This window comes from Empidonax traillii, unplaced genomic scaffold (assembly GCF_003031625.1).
Source record: "Empidonax traillii isolate 1590-97213 ecotype Southwest subspecies unplaced genomic scaffold, ASM303162v1 scaffold1002:size361594, whole genome shotgun sequence".
Lineage (NCBI taxonomy): Eukaryota > Metazoa > Chordata > Aves > Passeriformes > Tyrannidae > Empidonax > Empidonax traillii.
The window spans coordinates 45,810-61,144 of NW_020956195.1; the positions used below are offsets into that span (position 1 = coordinate 45,810).

A 15,335-nucleotide genomic window follows, 5' to 3' on the forward strand; every position below is an offset into this window, starting at 1 on the left:
CAAGGCCTGAGGTCCCAACAGAGCGAGTGAGTGACTCACAGTGGGAGAGTCTCCTGAGTCTCTTCAGACACTGGAGACCCTTCCAGGAGTGCAAGAGTTGCTTTAGCTGAATCTGAGCCCTTTAAAGGATTTGTGAGGTTTAGACGTGGAGCAAAAGCCTTTGCTAATGGTGAACTTAAATAAAAACACAGTCAGGTTCCGGATGGAAAATAAGCCAGGTTTAAATGTTAACAAGGAAATGCAAGTCCAAGTCAAAATCTGTGCTCTGCTGTATGAAATGAGTCTGTGGAGACTGGCATTATGACAGAGTTCATTTGACTTATTGGAAGCATCTATTAGTGCAAAACACTTCCAAATGGAGAGGAAAATTGTTTTACTGGGTGGTTTTTTTTTTTTTTCATCAAAATGCTGATGTGAGGCTTTAAGGAGAGTCGCTGCCTTTATGTGCCACAGTGCCAGGGCCCAGTGGGGAGGTGAGTCCATGGAAATGGATCCATGGCAGCTCTGGGCTCGTGGGCCATGGTTTTAATGTTGCACCAGCTCAGGTGCAGAACTGGGCTGTGACAGAGGTGTTGCCTCCCAAAACTGGGAGATGCAATGCTGTTGCCTCCAGAAGGGTTGGGTTTGCTCGGGGTGGGACGGCTGTCCATTGGGAAATGAGGTTGCTTGGGATAATCAGTAGTGAAGCAGCTATAAATCCATGCACCTCCAGCACCTTCAATCTGGTCCTTTGTCCTCTCCTCAAATCACTCCTCTAGAACCTCTCCTTCCCTGTCCCTCCCCTCGCAGATGGTTTGGGAGGGGAGCAGCCGCAGCTGTTATGTTGAAAGCATCAGCTGGGGCCTTTGGAGGCTGCTGCTCCTGTAGATAGGAAGGACCTGGGCCACGTTTGATACCAGGTGAACGCAGCACAGCCTAATTAGTGGTCTCCTACTGTTATTAACCTCTGACTCAGGCAGGCTATTTTTTAACAGAGGTGCAAGAAGTTAATACTCGTGCTAATGGCTTCCTATCCAAGGCCTTAATGAAAGCCATACAGGGACCAGGCTTTCCATCAATATCTTTCAAACTTTGAACTTGAAATTATTCTCTCCCCCTGCCTTTTTTTTTTTTTTAATTTTTGGCTTTCTGCCTGTTTTTCCGCCTCCTCTGGGACACGGGGGCCCTGTGGTGTCAGTATGACCTGATCTGGTCAGGAGAGTTAGCACCTGCCAGTGCCATGGCAGAGCTGACTCCCTGTGGCATCCAGATAAATGGTCCTGGTGGGTCACCATGGCATCTCCCACCAGGTAATGAGATGTTTGCTTGGAGAGCAAGATAAAAATAAAAGTGGAATGCATTGGACTGGCAGGAGAGATAACAGATAAATGTTGCGTTAGGGAGGAAGCTTGGGCTTGTCTTCGTCTTGGTCTTGCTGGAACCAAGCTCCATGAGAACTTCACAGGTGCAGGAAAGCATTTATATGTGTGATGTTGTCAAGTACAAATGGAGTGGGATTTGTGCAGCTGACATGTTGCTAAGGCACTTGAGGAGAGGAGGAGAAGGTCCAAGGGTGAAGCCCATTCATCCAGGCGCTGCCTCAAGAGCCTTTGCCCCGGGCAGGAGCAGCGATGGTGGAACAGCTTTGTCCTGCAGTGTGATAAAGAGGTCACAGCCTACCAGTCTGGGGTGGTGGTGGTTGATTTCTGGGGTGTTTTCTTCTGTCTCTAGCACTTCTAACTTGTGTGCAATGCGGCTGCAGGCTCACGTCGTGGTGTCTGGTGAGAAAAGATAATCTGCTCAGGCTCTGTGGCTGGATTGTGCTCTTTTAAACAAGAATCCATTTTTTATTGGAATACATATTTCTTTTAAAAAATAAGCCTGTTTAAATAAATTTGAAATTATGACAACCTATTTTAAGGCTTAAATTTACTATAATCTATTAATCATTTAAATAACTTCCATCAAGGATTTCTCCTCAAATATTAATGAGCTGGAGGGTGCTGCTTTTACAATGATATGTCAGATCAGGGGAAAAACATCTCTAACTGTAGCTTTCTAAATGTCACAATGTCACATTCTTAGTATCTATTATTTTCACTCTTTACAATGGAGCAAATGCTGGTATTTACATTTTTTCCAAATGTCAGTATGTTGAGTTCCTGTTGCGCATAAAAGCTCTTGCCTTAATTACTCCTAATTTCACATTAGCAGGCAGGTGCAGGGAGAGTGTTTTCTTCCATCTGAGCTGGTTCATTCCAAGTTGAGAAGCCATGGGGAGTTGGGAAAGCGGGCAAGCTTGTTTCCCCTTTTCCAGTCCATGAATAAAGACCAGGTGGGAGAGGAGGAGATCTGCCGTTCCAAACCCCCCCGGCTCCCAGGGCCGGCTTCTCAAAGCGGGGGAATGTGTGTCCCTAAACGCACAGCTCAGCAGTCAGAGGGAATTTCAGAAGTGCTTCTGGCTTCCTGGTGGCTTCAGCTCCTCTTGGTTTTGCTTCCCGGTGGCACCGCGGAGCGCTCGGCGTCCCTCTGCTCGGGACACTCCAAGTGCAGTGATTACCGCCAGAAATGCGGCCCGTGCTGAGCACAAGCCATCTGCCAACTCGCTCGCTGTGGCTAATGTTTCCTTTGATTAATCAAATCAGTTTGGGAGGATGAACCTGGTTCCTGATGCAGATTTTACCCCCCCCCCCCATCCCTCTCCCTCCTCTCCATCCCCGGCAGCCTGCTCACTTAAGGCAGCCTAATGAAATTAATTAACAGCAAATTTAAAACGTTGCTTTTCGGCACTGTAATTGAATTCCAGTTTTCATTTGAAGGCAGCATGAAACAAGCAAAATAAAGATGTTAATTTGCAAAGTGAGACGGGCTCTTTCCCACTGCCATCAAATGGGATGGAGCGGGATGGGTCTGGCTGGACCGTCCCCACGGGGCAGAGACAGGAGGGAGAGTTGTGCCTCCCTGGGAAGCTCATCATGTTTTTTATTGTTATTCCAACAAAATCTGCTGTTTTCAGGAATACTAACTAATGGGCAAGTGGCAGGCTCGAGCTGATGGCTGAGATCAAGGTGGTGTGAGATGGTGATCGAGGTGATCTGGCTGGAGGTGGAGGTAATGATTAAAACGGTGCCCATCTCTCCTAGGAATGGGCTGGTGTGACCCTCTCTTTGGCTGAGACCCAGCCATAGGATGTTCTTGAAATTTTGGAGTCAGCCAGGTGAATTTGGTTTGATTTGGCATTTGGTGTCCCTGTCCTCAGCTGCTCCTCCTGCTTGGGTGTCCTCTGCTGCCGTCACTCATCAGCACAGCTCTGTTGATCTGACCTAAACCTTGAAGTTAAAAGCACTTAGGGAAGGTCAGAGTACTTGGGCAGAAGCTGCAGGTACCTCTGCAGGTCTCTGGGCTGAGTCCTGTGTGGGGAGCTGTAAAACATGATTGAAGACTGAGAACCTCTGAAATCACCTGAATCAAAGTCAGGTGTGACTGCAGCTCTGTGCATGTTTCACTATTTGCAAAGGACGGGAGATATTTTGTCTGCAGTAATTTGTGACGTGGTCCCGGTGATCCCATCAGTGCTGCTGAGGAGTTGTCCTGTATCCTCTGCTCCCAGTGCCTGGAGCTGTGTTTAACATGAGGTGTGTGGGTGAAACCTGCCCAAATTAGAGCTGGAAGGATGCTGCTGGGTTCCCTGCCTCTGCCCCCGAGATGCTGTCAGTGAGTGCTCTCTCCCTGCAGTACATCTGGATTTTTGGAGAGGCCCACATCTGGATTATAACTAGAAATACGATTTTACTCTGCTTTAACCGTTTAGGTTGGGGTTTGTGTATGCCGTATGCAACCCTTGGCCCCTCCACCCGTTTTTTTTGGGAAGAGGGGAATGTCCCCATCAACTCTCTGCTCCGTGTTTCCCCCCTGACCAGCTTTGCTTTTGCAGAGATCTCAGGCAACACGGACGACATCCCCCTGGTGCGCTGGCGGCAGCAGTGGCTGGAGAACGGCACGTTGCTCTTCCACATCCACCACCAGGACGGGGCCCCCAACCTGCCCGGCTTTGACCCCACGGAGGAGCCCCAGACCGAGTCGGCAGAGGAGGAGCTGAGGATCCTCCACATCTCCGTCATGGTACGTGATGGGCAGGCAGCCCCTCTTCAACCGTCCAGAAGCCTGCAGAAAATATAGTGGCTTTTTGAAAAGCCCCATCTGGCTCCAGCTGCCCTAGGATAGGGAACTGAGCCCACTTGTGGGGGTAGTTAGGATGCCCTGGGCACCTCTCCAAGTGATGCTTTAACACTGAGCTTCTTTAAACCTCTCCCTGAGTTTGCATCACTTTGAAAATATGTTCGCGGGGTGCCTTTATCCCGGGGGGGAGGGGGGGGGGAGTGTGTGGGGGGTGGTTTCTGTGCTTTGAAGGTCTCAGCCACCCTAACCCAGGGTTAATTCACACTGACTTTGTCAGGAGCCCTCTGCCCGTGGATGGTGCCTGCTGTCCACTGCTCCGACATGCGGCGGGTGTCACGGTGCCACCGGGCACTGCCACCGCCACTTGGATCAGCCTGGCAGCCCCGTGGCCGTGGTGTCACAGCGTGCAGCCAGAGCACCCCGTGGGTCGAGGTTGGACAGCTCTCCTCTTTCCCCCCCTCAGACACAGGAAGACAAGCTTTTGATGGCAGAGAAAGGAGAGGTCTGTGTGTTGGAGGTGGATCTGTGGTGTGATGATTGTTTGGGGTTTTTCTCTTTTGTTATGCTGGAAAAAACGTGAAGAATCCTAAAATTCTTTGTGCCACGGGAGGATAATTAGCCGGAGACAATGTGTTGCCGAGGCTGCAAACAGGCTGTTTAATGGTGCCTACCCTAATGAGAGCTTCAATTGCTCTTCCAGATTGCAGCCCCAGGCCAGGTTTCTCCTCCATCATTTGTGCTTGATTAGTCTCGAGGAAAAAAAATAACTGGCAAAGCCACTCCCAGAAACATCTTACACCGTTATCTCTATTTTATTGTCCATTCCCAGTTGCTCCTGAGGGGGTGCATCACCTCTGGAGAGGCTGGCCCCACCCTGCTGCCCTGGTCTTGGTCTTCCTGGGTCCTGCTGGATTCCAAGATCAAGGCAGGAGTAGCTGGAACGAGGCTCATTACCAAGATGATGAAAAGGATGTCTGCAACTCATTGCTCCCCTACCAAAATGGGCAAATAGAGATTGAGTCCTCCCTCTGCCCCTTTTCCCCCATTACTCTCAGCTCCGTGCCAGCAGCATCCCTTTCACTCTGAAAAACAGAGGTTGCACTTTGTGCCAGGAGTCGGGATCACGTGGAGTGTTCAAGGCTGATTTTCTTTCTTTCTTTCCTGTGTGGTTGCCAAGAGAAGTTGTGAGCGAGGGGCTGTATCCATCGTGACTGTGGTCCTCACACGGACTGTGCGAGGAGCACTCCCACACCCATCCCGTGCAGGGGCTCCTCACGGGCATCTTGTGAGTGCTGGATTAGGGGGAAGGCAGAACGGCACCTCTGTGCTCCCATGGAGGGGAACCAGGGGCCTGAGGTGGTGCCCTGCTCCCCTCCAATGTGCAGTGGGTGGAGGAGACTCCAGTGCTGGCTTTCATCCTCCCCTCAGAGCCTCTTGAAAAATCTCCAGGGGCCAGAGGCAGCTTTTCCTCAGGGGCAGTTTGAGCTCTCAGGCTATCGGGGCGAAAAGACATTAAATTTCAGTGAAATAGCAAGTCTTTTTTTTGAGAACCCACAGTCACAGCCTGAAGCAAATGGGTGTCCACCAAACTCCAAATCTCTCCTGTTTAGCAGAGGCATATGGCAGAGCTCTCTGGTGTGTGGGGGATTTAATGTGCACACAGAAAGTGAGGAAAAGCCAGGAATGCCCCAGTATTCCTCCCACTGGCTTGTCATCCCATCTGCAGATGGTCCTTTTTCCAGGGTGATGGAGAGCTATGACACAGGAGGCCATCTCCAGTAGGGATGGGGATAGCCCCCATTTATTTATGGATCAGAAGAACTCATAGGCATTGAGCATGATATGGAATGAGGCTCTGACTTTTAACACTAAAAAACTCTGTGTGAACACGGCCAGGCACTTTTTACCAGGGCATGCAGTACTGGATTTAAACTGAAAAAGAGCAGGTTTTGATTGGATATTATTGGAAATTATTTGCAGTGAGGGTGGGCAGGCCCTGGCACAGGTTGTCCAGAGAAGCTGTGGCTGCCCCTGGATCCCTGGAAGTGTCCAAGCCCAGGTTGGATGAGGCTTGGAGCAACCTGGGCTAGTGGAAGGTGTCCCTGTCCATGGCAAGAGGATGGAACAAGGTGACATTTAAGGTCCCATCCAATCAGAACCGTTCTAGAATTCTAAGATTCTGTGGTTCAGTGCCAGTTTTCAGCCCCCAGCAAGAAATTTCCCCACTTCCTGGCTGCAGACTCGTGGCCAGAGAGGGTGTACCAGCCAGCCCCACCTCTGCAGATCCTTAATCAATGGAGTTTGTTTGTTCTTTCTTTTTCTTTTTTTTTTTTTTTTGGTTTTGTTTTAAAGAAAGTTTGGAAGGAGGCTCAGAGGGTGCATCACAGCTCCATTATCCTGGAAATGAAAGAGAGTTAAACTGTAATGGCCATTAAACTTCCTTTTCCAGCTGCCTCTCCTGCTTCTCATTCAATGATTCCCTTAATGTTTTATCCTAATGGAGCAGATTATTACTATTATTTTACTTTATCAAGATCACCTGTTGCATAGAAAAGAGGAGGGAGGCTGGGGCCGTGGATGGACTCAGAGCTCTTAGCTGGTTCCACATGCCTTTTATTGTTATTATTGTTATTATTCTTGGCAGATTGTGCATAAAGGGCCAGTTTTGGGCTTTCATCTCACCGCCTTCATCTGTGTACAGTGACGGTGTCTCGCAAGAGGGTGGCCTTGGGGACAGTGGTGAGATGGCAGGGCTCGGTGCAGTTTTGGGGTCTGTCCCTGCGGGGCAGGAGCTTTTTCAACCTCTTCCCCCCAAGACATTCCCCAAACAACACTTCAGTCATCTGTCTCTCTCGAGCCGTGATCTCCTTTAATCTGTGCTGCAATTTCTTCGGGATGCCCTGGGAAAATCTCCTAAGATTGAGAGTGACAGCACTGAAACCAGTTGGAAACGGGTCAGAAAAAGTTGCCCCTAGGAGCGTTTGCCTGGAATGAATCTGATCTCTCTTTTCAAAGGCGCGTTGGGGGAGAGCAAAACAAAACGCGCTCCGCTTTAAGTGCTGCTTTTTCATGCCTCGGTGGCGACTTCAAAGCTGGCCCAGCCCCGAGGCAGGATTGAGCTGGGAGCGCTTGGCCAGCACCGGGCGCTCCTGGTGCCAGCACCTCCTTACCGGCGTGACCAGGCTCCTCTCGCCGGTGCCTTTGCTTCGGCCACCCCGGGGTGTTTCGTGTCCCCGGGGAGGGCCGGTGCTGGCCCCCGGGCTGAGCCCTGCCCGCGTTCGTGCCCGCAGGGAGGGATGATCGCCCTGCTGCTCTCCATCCTCTGCCTGGTGATGATCCTCTACACCCGCCGGCGGTGGTGCAAGCGGCGCCGGGTGCCGCAGCCGCAGAAGAGCGCGAGCGCCGAGGCCGCCAACGAGATCCACTACATCCCGTCGGTGCTGATCGGGGGCCACGGGCGGGAGAGCCTGCGCAACGCCCGCGTGCAGGGGCACAACTCCAGCGGCACGCTCAGCATCCGCGAGACCCCCATCCTGGACGGCTACGAGTACGACATCACCGACCTGCGGCACCACCTGCAGCGCGAGTGCATGAACGGCGGGGAGGACTTCGCCAGCCAGGTCACCCGCACCCTGGACTCGCTGCAGGGCTGCAACGAGAAGGCCAGCATGGACCTCACGCCAGGTGGGCACGGGCTGAGCTGGCTCCTTTCCAAACCCGCCTTCCCTCTGCCATTCCGGGCACGTGTTTTCCATTTTCCTCTGGTTTTTCACTGGCTGTGAGGTGTTGGTGCCACTCAGGAGGCAACTGCGCTACTGGGAGGCCTTGCAGGCGGTTGAGAGCAGTCCCTGCTGAGCGGGATGTGGCTGGGACAACACAGGGTGGGGCTTTGAGGGGAGGGACTGCAGTTCCTGTGGCTTGATGAAGAACCAGAACCAGAACACTGTGCCTTCTGAGCTCCCCATAATGACCCCCCAAAAATCCCTTCTGTGTCCCAGGATTTCCACTGTCTTTTTCAGCTTAAGGTTTTCAGTAGCAAAATTATACGTGCCATCAGTATGATTCAGAGTTAATGCCACCTTCTGAGCACCAGCAAGGATTCTTTGAGGCTTGTTACACACTTGTTCTTTGGCCATATTACTAACTGGGCCGTCCATCTGGAGGCTTCTGAGCTGAGACATGGTTTGGGAAGACCATAGTGTGGTGCTTAAAGCCCTCCAGGGGTTTTCTTCACAGACGTGGGTATGAAGAAGTGCCCTGAGAGGCTGAGTGTTAGAGCTCAGCTTTTGGCTAGTTTGGTGGAGGTGCCAGTCGCCTTCAGGATTTGAGTTGCTCCTGAGGGTGCACTGAGGGCAGCTCAGCTCACTGGCTGCAGCACCCTGATCACCTCGCGATGGTCGGGAGATGGACCCAAGTAAACCTTTCTCTCACCTCCTTCCCTGTTTTAAAATCTTTATCCCTGAGAGATTTTGCCTTCAATTCTTCCTGCTCAGGGAGTGATAACGCCAAGCTGTCCCTGATGAACAAGTACAAGGACAACATCATTGCCACCAGCCCCGTGGACTCGAACCACCAGCAGGCCACGCTGCTGTCCCACACCTCCAGCAGCCAGCGCAAGCGCATCAACAACAAAGCACGAGGTAGGGGCGTCCCTGGGGTGGGTGGGGTGCTTTGGGCTTCCACCCACCCACATTCCAGCAATTCACCCTCTCCTAGGATGGATAAATAGGATCAACGTTGGGCGAGAGCGTGGGAAGGAGGGTTTGGGTGGGGAGGCACAGCAAATGTGGTGCCTGCAAGGATGCAAGTCATGCTGGGCTGGTTGGTTGCAAAGATGCAGAGGGTGTCTGCCATGGTAAATATTTCAGGGTACTGGCACAGCCACGGGGAAGAGTTGCAAGTAGTGGGACGTGTGGCAGGTGGGGGCACGGGTGTGTGAGGTGGGAAGGGGAGAAGGTGCTGTCCCTGCTGCACCTGGCAGGTGGGGCTCCTCAGTGTAAGGCTTTCCCTGAAGGGTTATGTAGGATGCCAAGGTTTGGGGTGGCACGGTGCCAACCCCTCCATGACTACACTCAGTGTCCCCTGCAGCTGGCTCAGCATTTCTCAACCCCGAGGGGGACTCAGGGACAGAGGCGGACACCGACCCCCAGCTGACCTTCTACACAGACCCCTCGCGGAGCCGGAGGCGCAGCCGAGGTGGGTGGGGAGCCACGACCCCTCTTGCCATATTTACTGTTGCTTCTCTGTGTTTGGAGACTTTCCACCGGCAAGAGATGGGAACCCAGGTGCGGCCCCAGCTGCCGCAGGCAGGTGCTGGACACCGCTCTGCAGTGAGCTGCTGCTGCTCTCCGGTGGAGCTTCTCAGCAGAGGATGAAATATTATTCTGATGTTTTGCTGGAGGCTTCTGCCGGGCACTGGTGTATATTAATGAGTAACACGCTTCAAAGGCCGGCCCGTGCGTTCCCAGGCTGCTGCTCAGCACGGAGCTGCCGCGGGTTCGCTCCGGCACCGTGCACACACGAGCTGTGTGTGCAGCAGAGCATGGGGACAGCCTCGGTCCCTAGGCAGGAGTCTTGCCCCACTGCCCTGTACCGTCCCTGCAGGAGGTATTCTCCTCCCAAGAGGAGAGTTAGTGTCTGTTTTCCCTCGCTGAGCCTCGTTTGCTGGATGATGCCTTGTTTTCCTGGGAGCGGTGGGACTAGGAGCCCTCTCCTTCAGCTGGTGCTGAGAGGCTGGTTCAGGCTTTGCCTCCATCCAGTTTTTTTCCACTCAGCTTCTTCAGCTGAGAGATTAAAAGTCAAAGACCTGCATGCCCTGAGCAGTTAGGGCTCTCCAGGACTTTTACAAAAGCATCCACGAGCCTGTTGTCATGACAAAATTAAATCGAGTGAAGTGCCGAGGAGGAGGGGGGGAAAAACAGGATTTACCTGCATTTACCTTTCTTTTCCTCAGTATCTCAGCTCTGCTTTAAAGCTCTTTGCTGCTATGAAGTTCTCAGCCTGCTGCAGTGCAGGGTGTGGGAGAGCCTGGGCTGAGGGGGATCAGGAAGACCCCAGCTGCAGCAGGCAGGAGGGAGGGTCCCATTGCAAAGGCTGCTTCGTGCTCTTCAAAATCCAAGCTGGCTCCATTTGATTGGATCAATGCTGGATTTCCGGGGGGGCTGGGCAGGGTCTCTGCACCCTGAGGCCCCCTGGCTGCACCCCAAAGTCTTCCTGGGTCCTGCAGGTGTCAGGTTTGACTGTGCTTCCGTGTTTTGCAGTGGGGTCCCCCCGGAGCCCTGTGAACAAGACCACGCTGACCCTCATCAGTGTGACGAGCTGTGTCATCAGCCTGGTGTGCTCTTCCCACATGAACTGCCCCCTTGTTGTCAAGATCACCCTCCATGTCCCTGAGCACCTCATCGCTGATGGTGAGCACCCCACAGTCTTACCCACCCCTTCCTGCCCCATTCTGTGAGGTGTGATGGAGGGAATGTGGAGAGAATGGGTGCAGGATGGAGGGAAAGGGTGGATGGGAAGCACCAATGTGGATGGAGGGGATGGGCACAAGGCAGAGGGGATAGGTAGAGGACAGAGGTGACTGTTATGGGATGGAGGGGCTGGGTCCTTGACAAAGGGGGCAGGTGTGAGATGGAGGATACCAGTGTGGGAACAAGGGGTGGAGGGGTACAGGATGAAAGGGATAGGCATGGGACAGAAGAGACAATACAGGAAGGAGATGGCTGTTGTGGGACCCAGGGCATGGTGCAGAATGGAGAGGATGAGCGTAGGACCACGGAGAGTGTTGTGGGATGGAGGAATCAGACATGGGACTGAGGGGATGGGTATGGGATAGAGGTGGCTGTTGTGAGACAGAGGGGACAGGCACAGGATGAAGGGAACTGTCATGGGATGGAGGAGACTGATATGGGATGGAGGGGACTGTCATGATGCAGAGAGGATGGGCACAGGACAGAGGATCCATTGTGGAACAGAGAGGGCTGTTGTGGGACAGAGGGCACTGTGTCAGGATGGAGGGAATGGGCAGCAAATAGAGGGATCCATCACGGGGTGGAGGGAAACATCACAGGATGGAGGGGTCCATTGAGGGATGCAGGAGACAACCACGGGATGGAGGGGACAGCAGCAGGTTGCCCTGCTGACTGCCCTTCTCTCGGTGTCAGGGAGCCGGTTCATCCTGCTGGAGGGCAGCCAGCTGGATGCCAGTGACTGGCTGAACCCAGCCCAGGTCGTCCTCTTCTCCCAGCAAAACTCCAGCGGGCCCTGGGCCCTGGACCTCTGCGCCCGGCGCCTCCTCGACCCCTGCGAGCACCAGTGTGACCCCGAGACTGGTAGGTGGTCCAGCGGTGGGGGTGGGTTTGGGGGCTCACCCTCTGCCTCCCCAGGCCAGCTCTGATGGGAAGATGCTTCCTTGCCCTGGGATGGCTGCAGGGATGCATTTGGCAGGGAAGCACATGGAAAGCTTTGTCCTCTTGTGTCCCTCATGCCCCCCCCTTTCTCTGTAGGTGAGTGTCTCTGCTATGAAGGCTACATGAAGGACCCTGTGCACAAGCACCTCTGCATCCGGAACGAGTGGGGAACGAACCAGGGGTGAGTGTGCCTTCCACAGCTTGCCCGGGCTTGGGCTGTCCTCACACGAGCTGCTGGCCTTCAGCAGCAGCATGGCAGGGCTGTGGTAAACTTCTTGGATGAAAGAGTCAGAGGCACCTTGGTGAATTGTAAGGTCAGTGCAGGGCTGGGCTCTGCAGCAGGTCTGTGGGAGGTGAGAATTTCTATTCTTTGAAATAATCAGAAATGATGTAGAAGAGGCCATTGTCGCATTTTACAGTAAACACCCCCTGGAGAAGATGGAGATTGTTCCTCCTCCCTGAGTGAAGACTCTTCTTGGTAGGGCTTTTGGTTTGAGTGTGTGAGGCATCAGAGGAGGGCTGAGGTCAGGCTGGGGTCCTCACTGAAAATTGGGCAAATTAGATGCTTTGATCCTGTAGCTGAGGGAGCAGAGCAGTCGCCGTCTGCTCCACAGCTTTAAATCCCTGGACGTGCCAAGGGAAGGTTTTCTGATGCTTTGGCAGCAATTTGGTGATCCTTAACACTCATGGGTCTCTGACACGCAGCTGGGGCCTCCCCAGGGATGGCTGGAGGTAACGTGCAGAAACCCAAAACACCCTCAAATCTGGAGATCCCACGTGCCCCGCCACATCCAAGCCCTTGTTTTTCCCACTTGTCTCACTGTGCCGCAGCTGGATGGGCGGTGGCCCTGCCCGTGTCAGGATGCCCTCTCTGAAGTTATTAGTCCTCGCAGTGGGGAGGGAGAAATCATCAAAGGCTGGGCTTGGCGGCACCCCCGCGGTGCGGCTGCGCTGGAGGATGGCAGCGGCGGGGGGCCGTCTGTGCCGGCTGGCCCCGGCTGTGTCCCTTTGAACTGGGGCCCGGGGAGAGCAGCCCTGCTCTGTCTCCACCCCCACTCTCTGGTTTTTTTATCATTTTAAAGGCAGTTTAGCAATTAAGCCCAGCGTGGAGCACCCGCTGTGTGAGACAAGGGCGGTTGTTGCTGTGAGTGCCCTGAGCCAGGGGCGACGCTCGGGACACAGGTGGTCCCGTGCTGGGGATGTGCTGAGTGCTGTGGTGAATGTCCCCAAACCTCTTCAAGGTACCAGAGCTGGGTTGGGAAAATACAGGCAGAAATACAGCTCCCTGTCCTGCTTGTCCTGAGGTGTCCAACGGGGATGTTCCCAGATCCTCTGTGCCCATCTCATAAGAGGCACCGAGTGATGGGGTCTGGGGTGTGGGAGGGGGTATTCCCCTGCCAGGGATTTGCCTGTTTTGGGATGTGTTGTGTTTGGGAGTGTCTCACCGTGGATTGGAAAGAACCCATGGCCACCCATGACCACAGTGGCTTTGGTGCCAGCCTCTGTCTCCGTCTGTGCTGGACTCACCACCCTGCAAAAAGCAAAGTGGCAAATGACTTTGTCCATTGAGGCAGGTAATAAAAATGGAAAAGCACTGTGGAAAAACATTTGCTTCCTTCCCCTCTGCTTTTCCTTTGCTGCTGGGTGTGGATCTGCAGCTTCACACTTTTCCTCCCATGCACATTGCTCTTCTCTAGCTTTTTCCTGATTTAGCTGCTTCACCATCTTAAGGGAAAGTGGAGAGAAAGCTGCTTTCAGGTGAATTGGTAGAAAATAGAGGTGGTAACAAGCAAGAGAGAAGCCAAGGGCAGGAAAGGCAAGTCCATTCCTGAAGCCCTCTGGACCTGTTCACAGCTCCAGACCCAGCTTTGATCTCAGCCATGCCAAAGCAGAAGGTGCTCAGGACCCACTCTGTTCGTCTGGGGAATTTGTGGCTGCTTTTCAGAACCAGCTTCAACCCAGTGCCCCCCCAGGAGTCTTCTCCAGACTGTGCTTGAGCCTCTCTCTAGAGGCCTTTTCTCCTGCAACAGGGTTAGTACCTGGCCAGGGTACAGCTTGTCTTGTGTCTCTTCTTATAGACCAAAGCTGGCTGTGACAAACTGTGTGCAATATTTCCAGCATATTTTTCTGTTTAGGGCAGGGAAATCTGGCAGATCTCTTTTTCCCCAAGGTGCAACACAGCCCCAGATGATGGTGGGGCTGTCAAAGTCCTCCTGCCCTTCTCTGAGCTCTCGAGAAGGCTCTGATGCTGCAGTGTTGGGGCTTTTTCAACTATATCCTTAGAGAGCTCCTCTCTCGAGCTGCTTGAAACCGGGGTTATTTTGTGTTTCTTCCTTGGACTTGTCAGGATTTTGTTTCAGAAAATGGTGAAACCATACTTCATCCCTGCCTGCAGCTTTCACTATTTTTAGGGGCTGTGGAAAGCATGTCCACACTAAGCATCATGATGCTTGGGCTAGCTGGGTGTTTAATGAGGGTTCTTTTCCTTCTCTGCAGTCTGGTCTCATGTCCAGGTGTTGCTTGGTGCAGCTGTAATGCTGGAGCTCCCTTCTACCTGTCCATGCTGTCCCCTGTGAACTCTTGGCCTCCACAGGGTTATGACGATGATGAACTCCCTTTAGTCCAGCAGAACCATCTTGTCACAGCCTGTTTAACTGAATAACTTGTAACTTCAAGCTGGTTTTATGGTTTTTTGGGGTGGAGGTTGAGCTGCCATGCTGTCTTTGTCACACTCATGAACTCGCTCTCAACTCTAACCCAAACAAGGTTGCCTGCAGGTTCACCTCAAGGAGATGTCTGCAAGTCTTCTGCTCTCTCCCCCCCATCCCAAGGTGCCTGAATAATTTCTGACACTGTTTTGTCTGATGTGCCCCTAACCCCTCCCCATGCTGGAGTGACGTGCTGCTGCCCCAGGGCAGTCCCTGGAGAAGCCACGTGTGCTCCTGGTCAACAAAGCAGGAAATCCCTCGGCGCGCTCGGGAGCGACGTGCTCTGGTTACGACCTCCTCTCTTTTCCCAGGGTGGCTTTTTTATCTGAAAACTCATTTCAACCCTGTGGTTCAGAGAGTTTTGCCGTTGGTTTGTTTTTATTTACAGCGACGACAAGTCGGCTCGGTGTCTGTTCACTCAGCAGCATCTAATTTTGCTCATGAAGGCGAGCTCATCTTTGTGCTTTATTGGCGATGGCAGGGAGAGGCTTTGTGTGGTGTGTGTATTTTGGGTACCAGACTGAGATCCACGCCTCCGCGGTGCATCTTTTACCCAACGCATCCAGACCCTAAATCTTCATCCATTCTTCAAAAAAATCAGATCTTTTTGATCATGGGTAGCAGATACATTTGATCAGCTGCTTTTGCTCTTCAGCTGTTTTAAACAAATCTGTCTGGTGCTGTTTGTGTGTTCACAGTCTGTCTCCCTACTTTGATATGCATTGTTAATTAGCTGCTTTTCGGCTCTTACTCTAATGTTTCCAGAGTAGGATGCAGTTTCCAGCAATCCAACCAGGTCTGCCTCATCTTTGCTCATCAAACCCATTTTCTGTGGTTCTTTTTGTGGTATGACTTGGCCAAAGATCAAATCAGCTCATTCTGCCTTTAGTTAATAAACTGTTACCTGCCCACATTTGTACTTATTTATCTCAGCCCTTAGATCCATCATGGATGCTTTCCCTTCCCCACCTGCAGTTCTTGCCTGGGTGCCCTTTTCAGACTCTCTCAATGAGATTTAAGATGCTCTGCATTTAAAGGGCCTTTATCAGTGTGCTCTTTC

At 52.7% G+C, this 15,335-nt stretch overlaps 1 protein-coding gene across 4 annotated transcripts in view; it reads left to right on the top strand.

The window, feature by feature from the left end:
- ASTN1 (astrotactin 1) overlaps positions 1-15,335 on the top strand; it is a 58,320-nt gene that overhangs the window by 16,365 nt on the left and 26,620 nt on the right. For 3 of the 4 annotated variants that reach the window (XM_027903966.1, XM_027903965.1, XM_027903962.1), the window contains exons 2-8: positions 3,914-4,101; positions 7,449-7,842; positions 8,652-8,798; positions 9,235-9,354; positions 10,419-10,568; positions 11,322-11,489; positions 11,664-11,748. In XM_027903966.1, coding sequence (XP_027759767.1) covers positions 3,914-4,101; positions 7,449-7,842; positions 8,652-8,798; positions 9,235-9,354; positions 10,419-10,568; positions 11,322-11,489; positions 11,664-11,748 — 1,252 coding nt within the window. The remainder of the gene's footprint in view (positions 1-3,913; positions 4,102-7,448; positions 7,843-8,651; positions 8,799-9,234; positions 9,355-10,418; positions 10,569-11,321; positions 11,490-11,663; positions 11,749-15,335) is intronic. The other variant, XM_027903963.1, reaches the window with a different exon arrangement.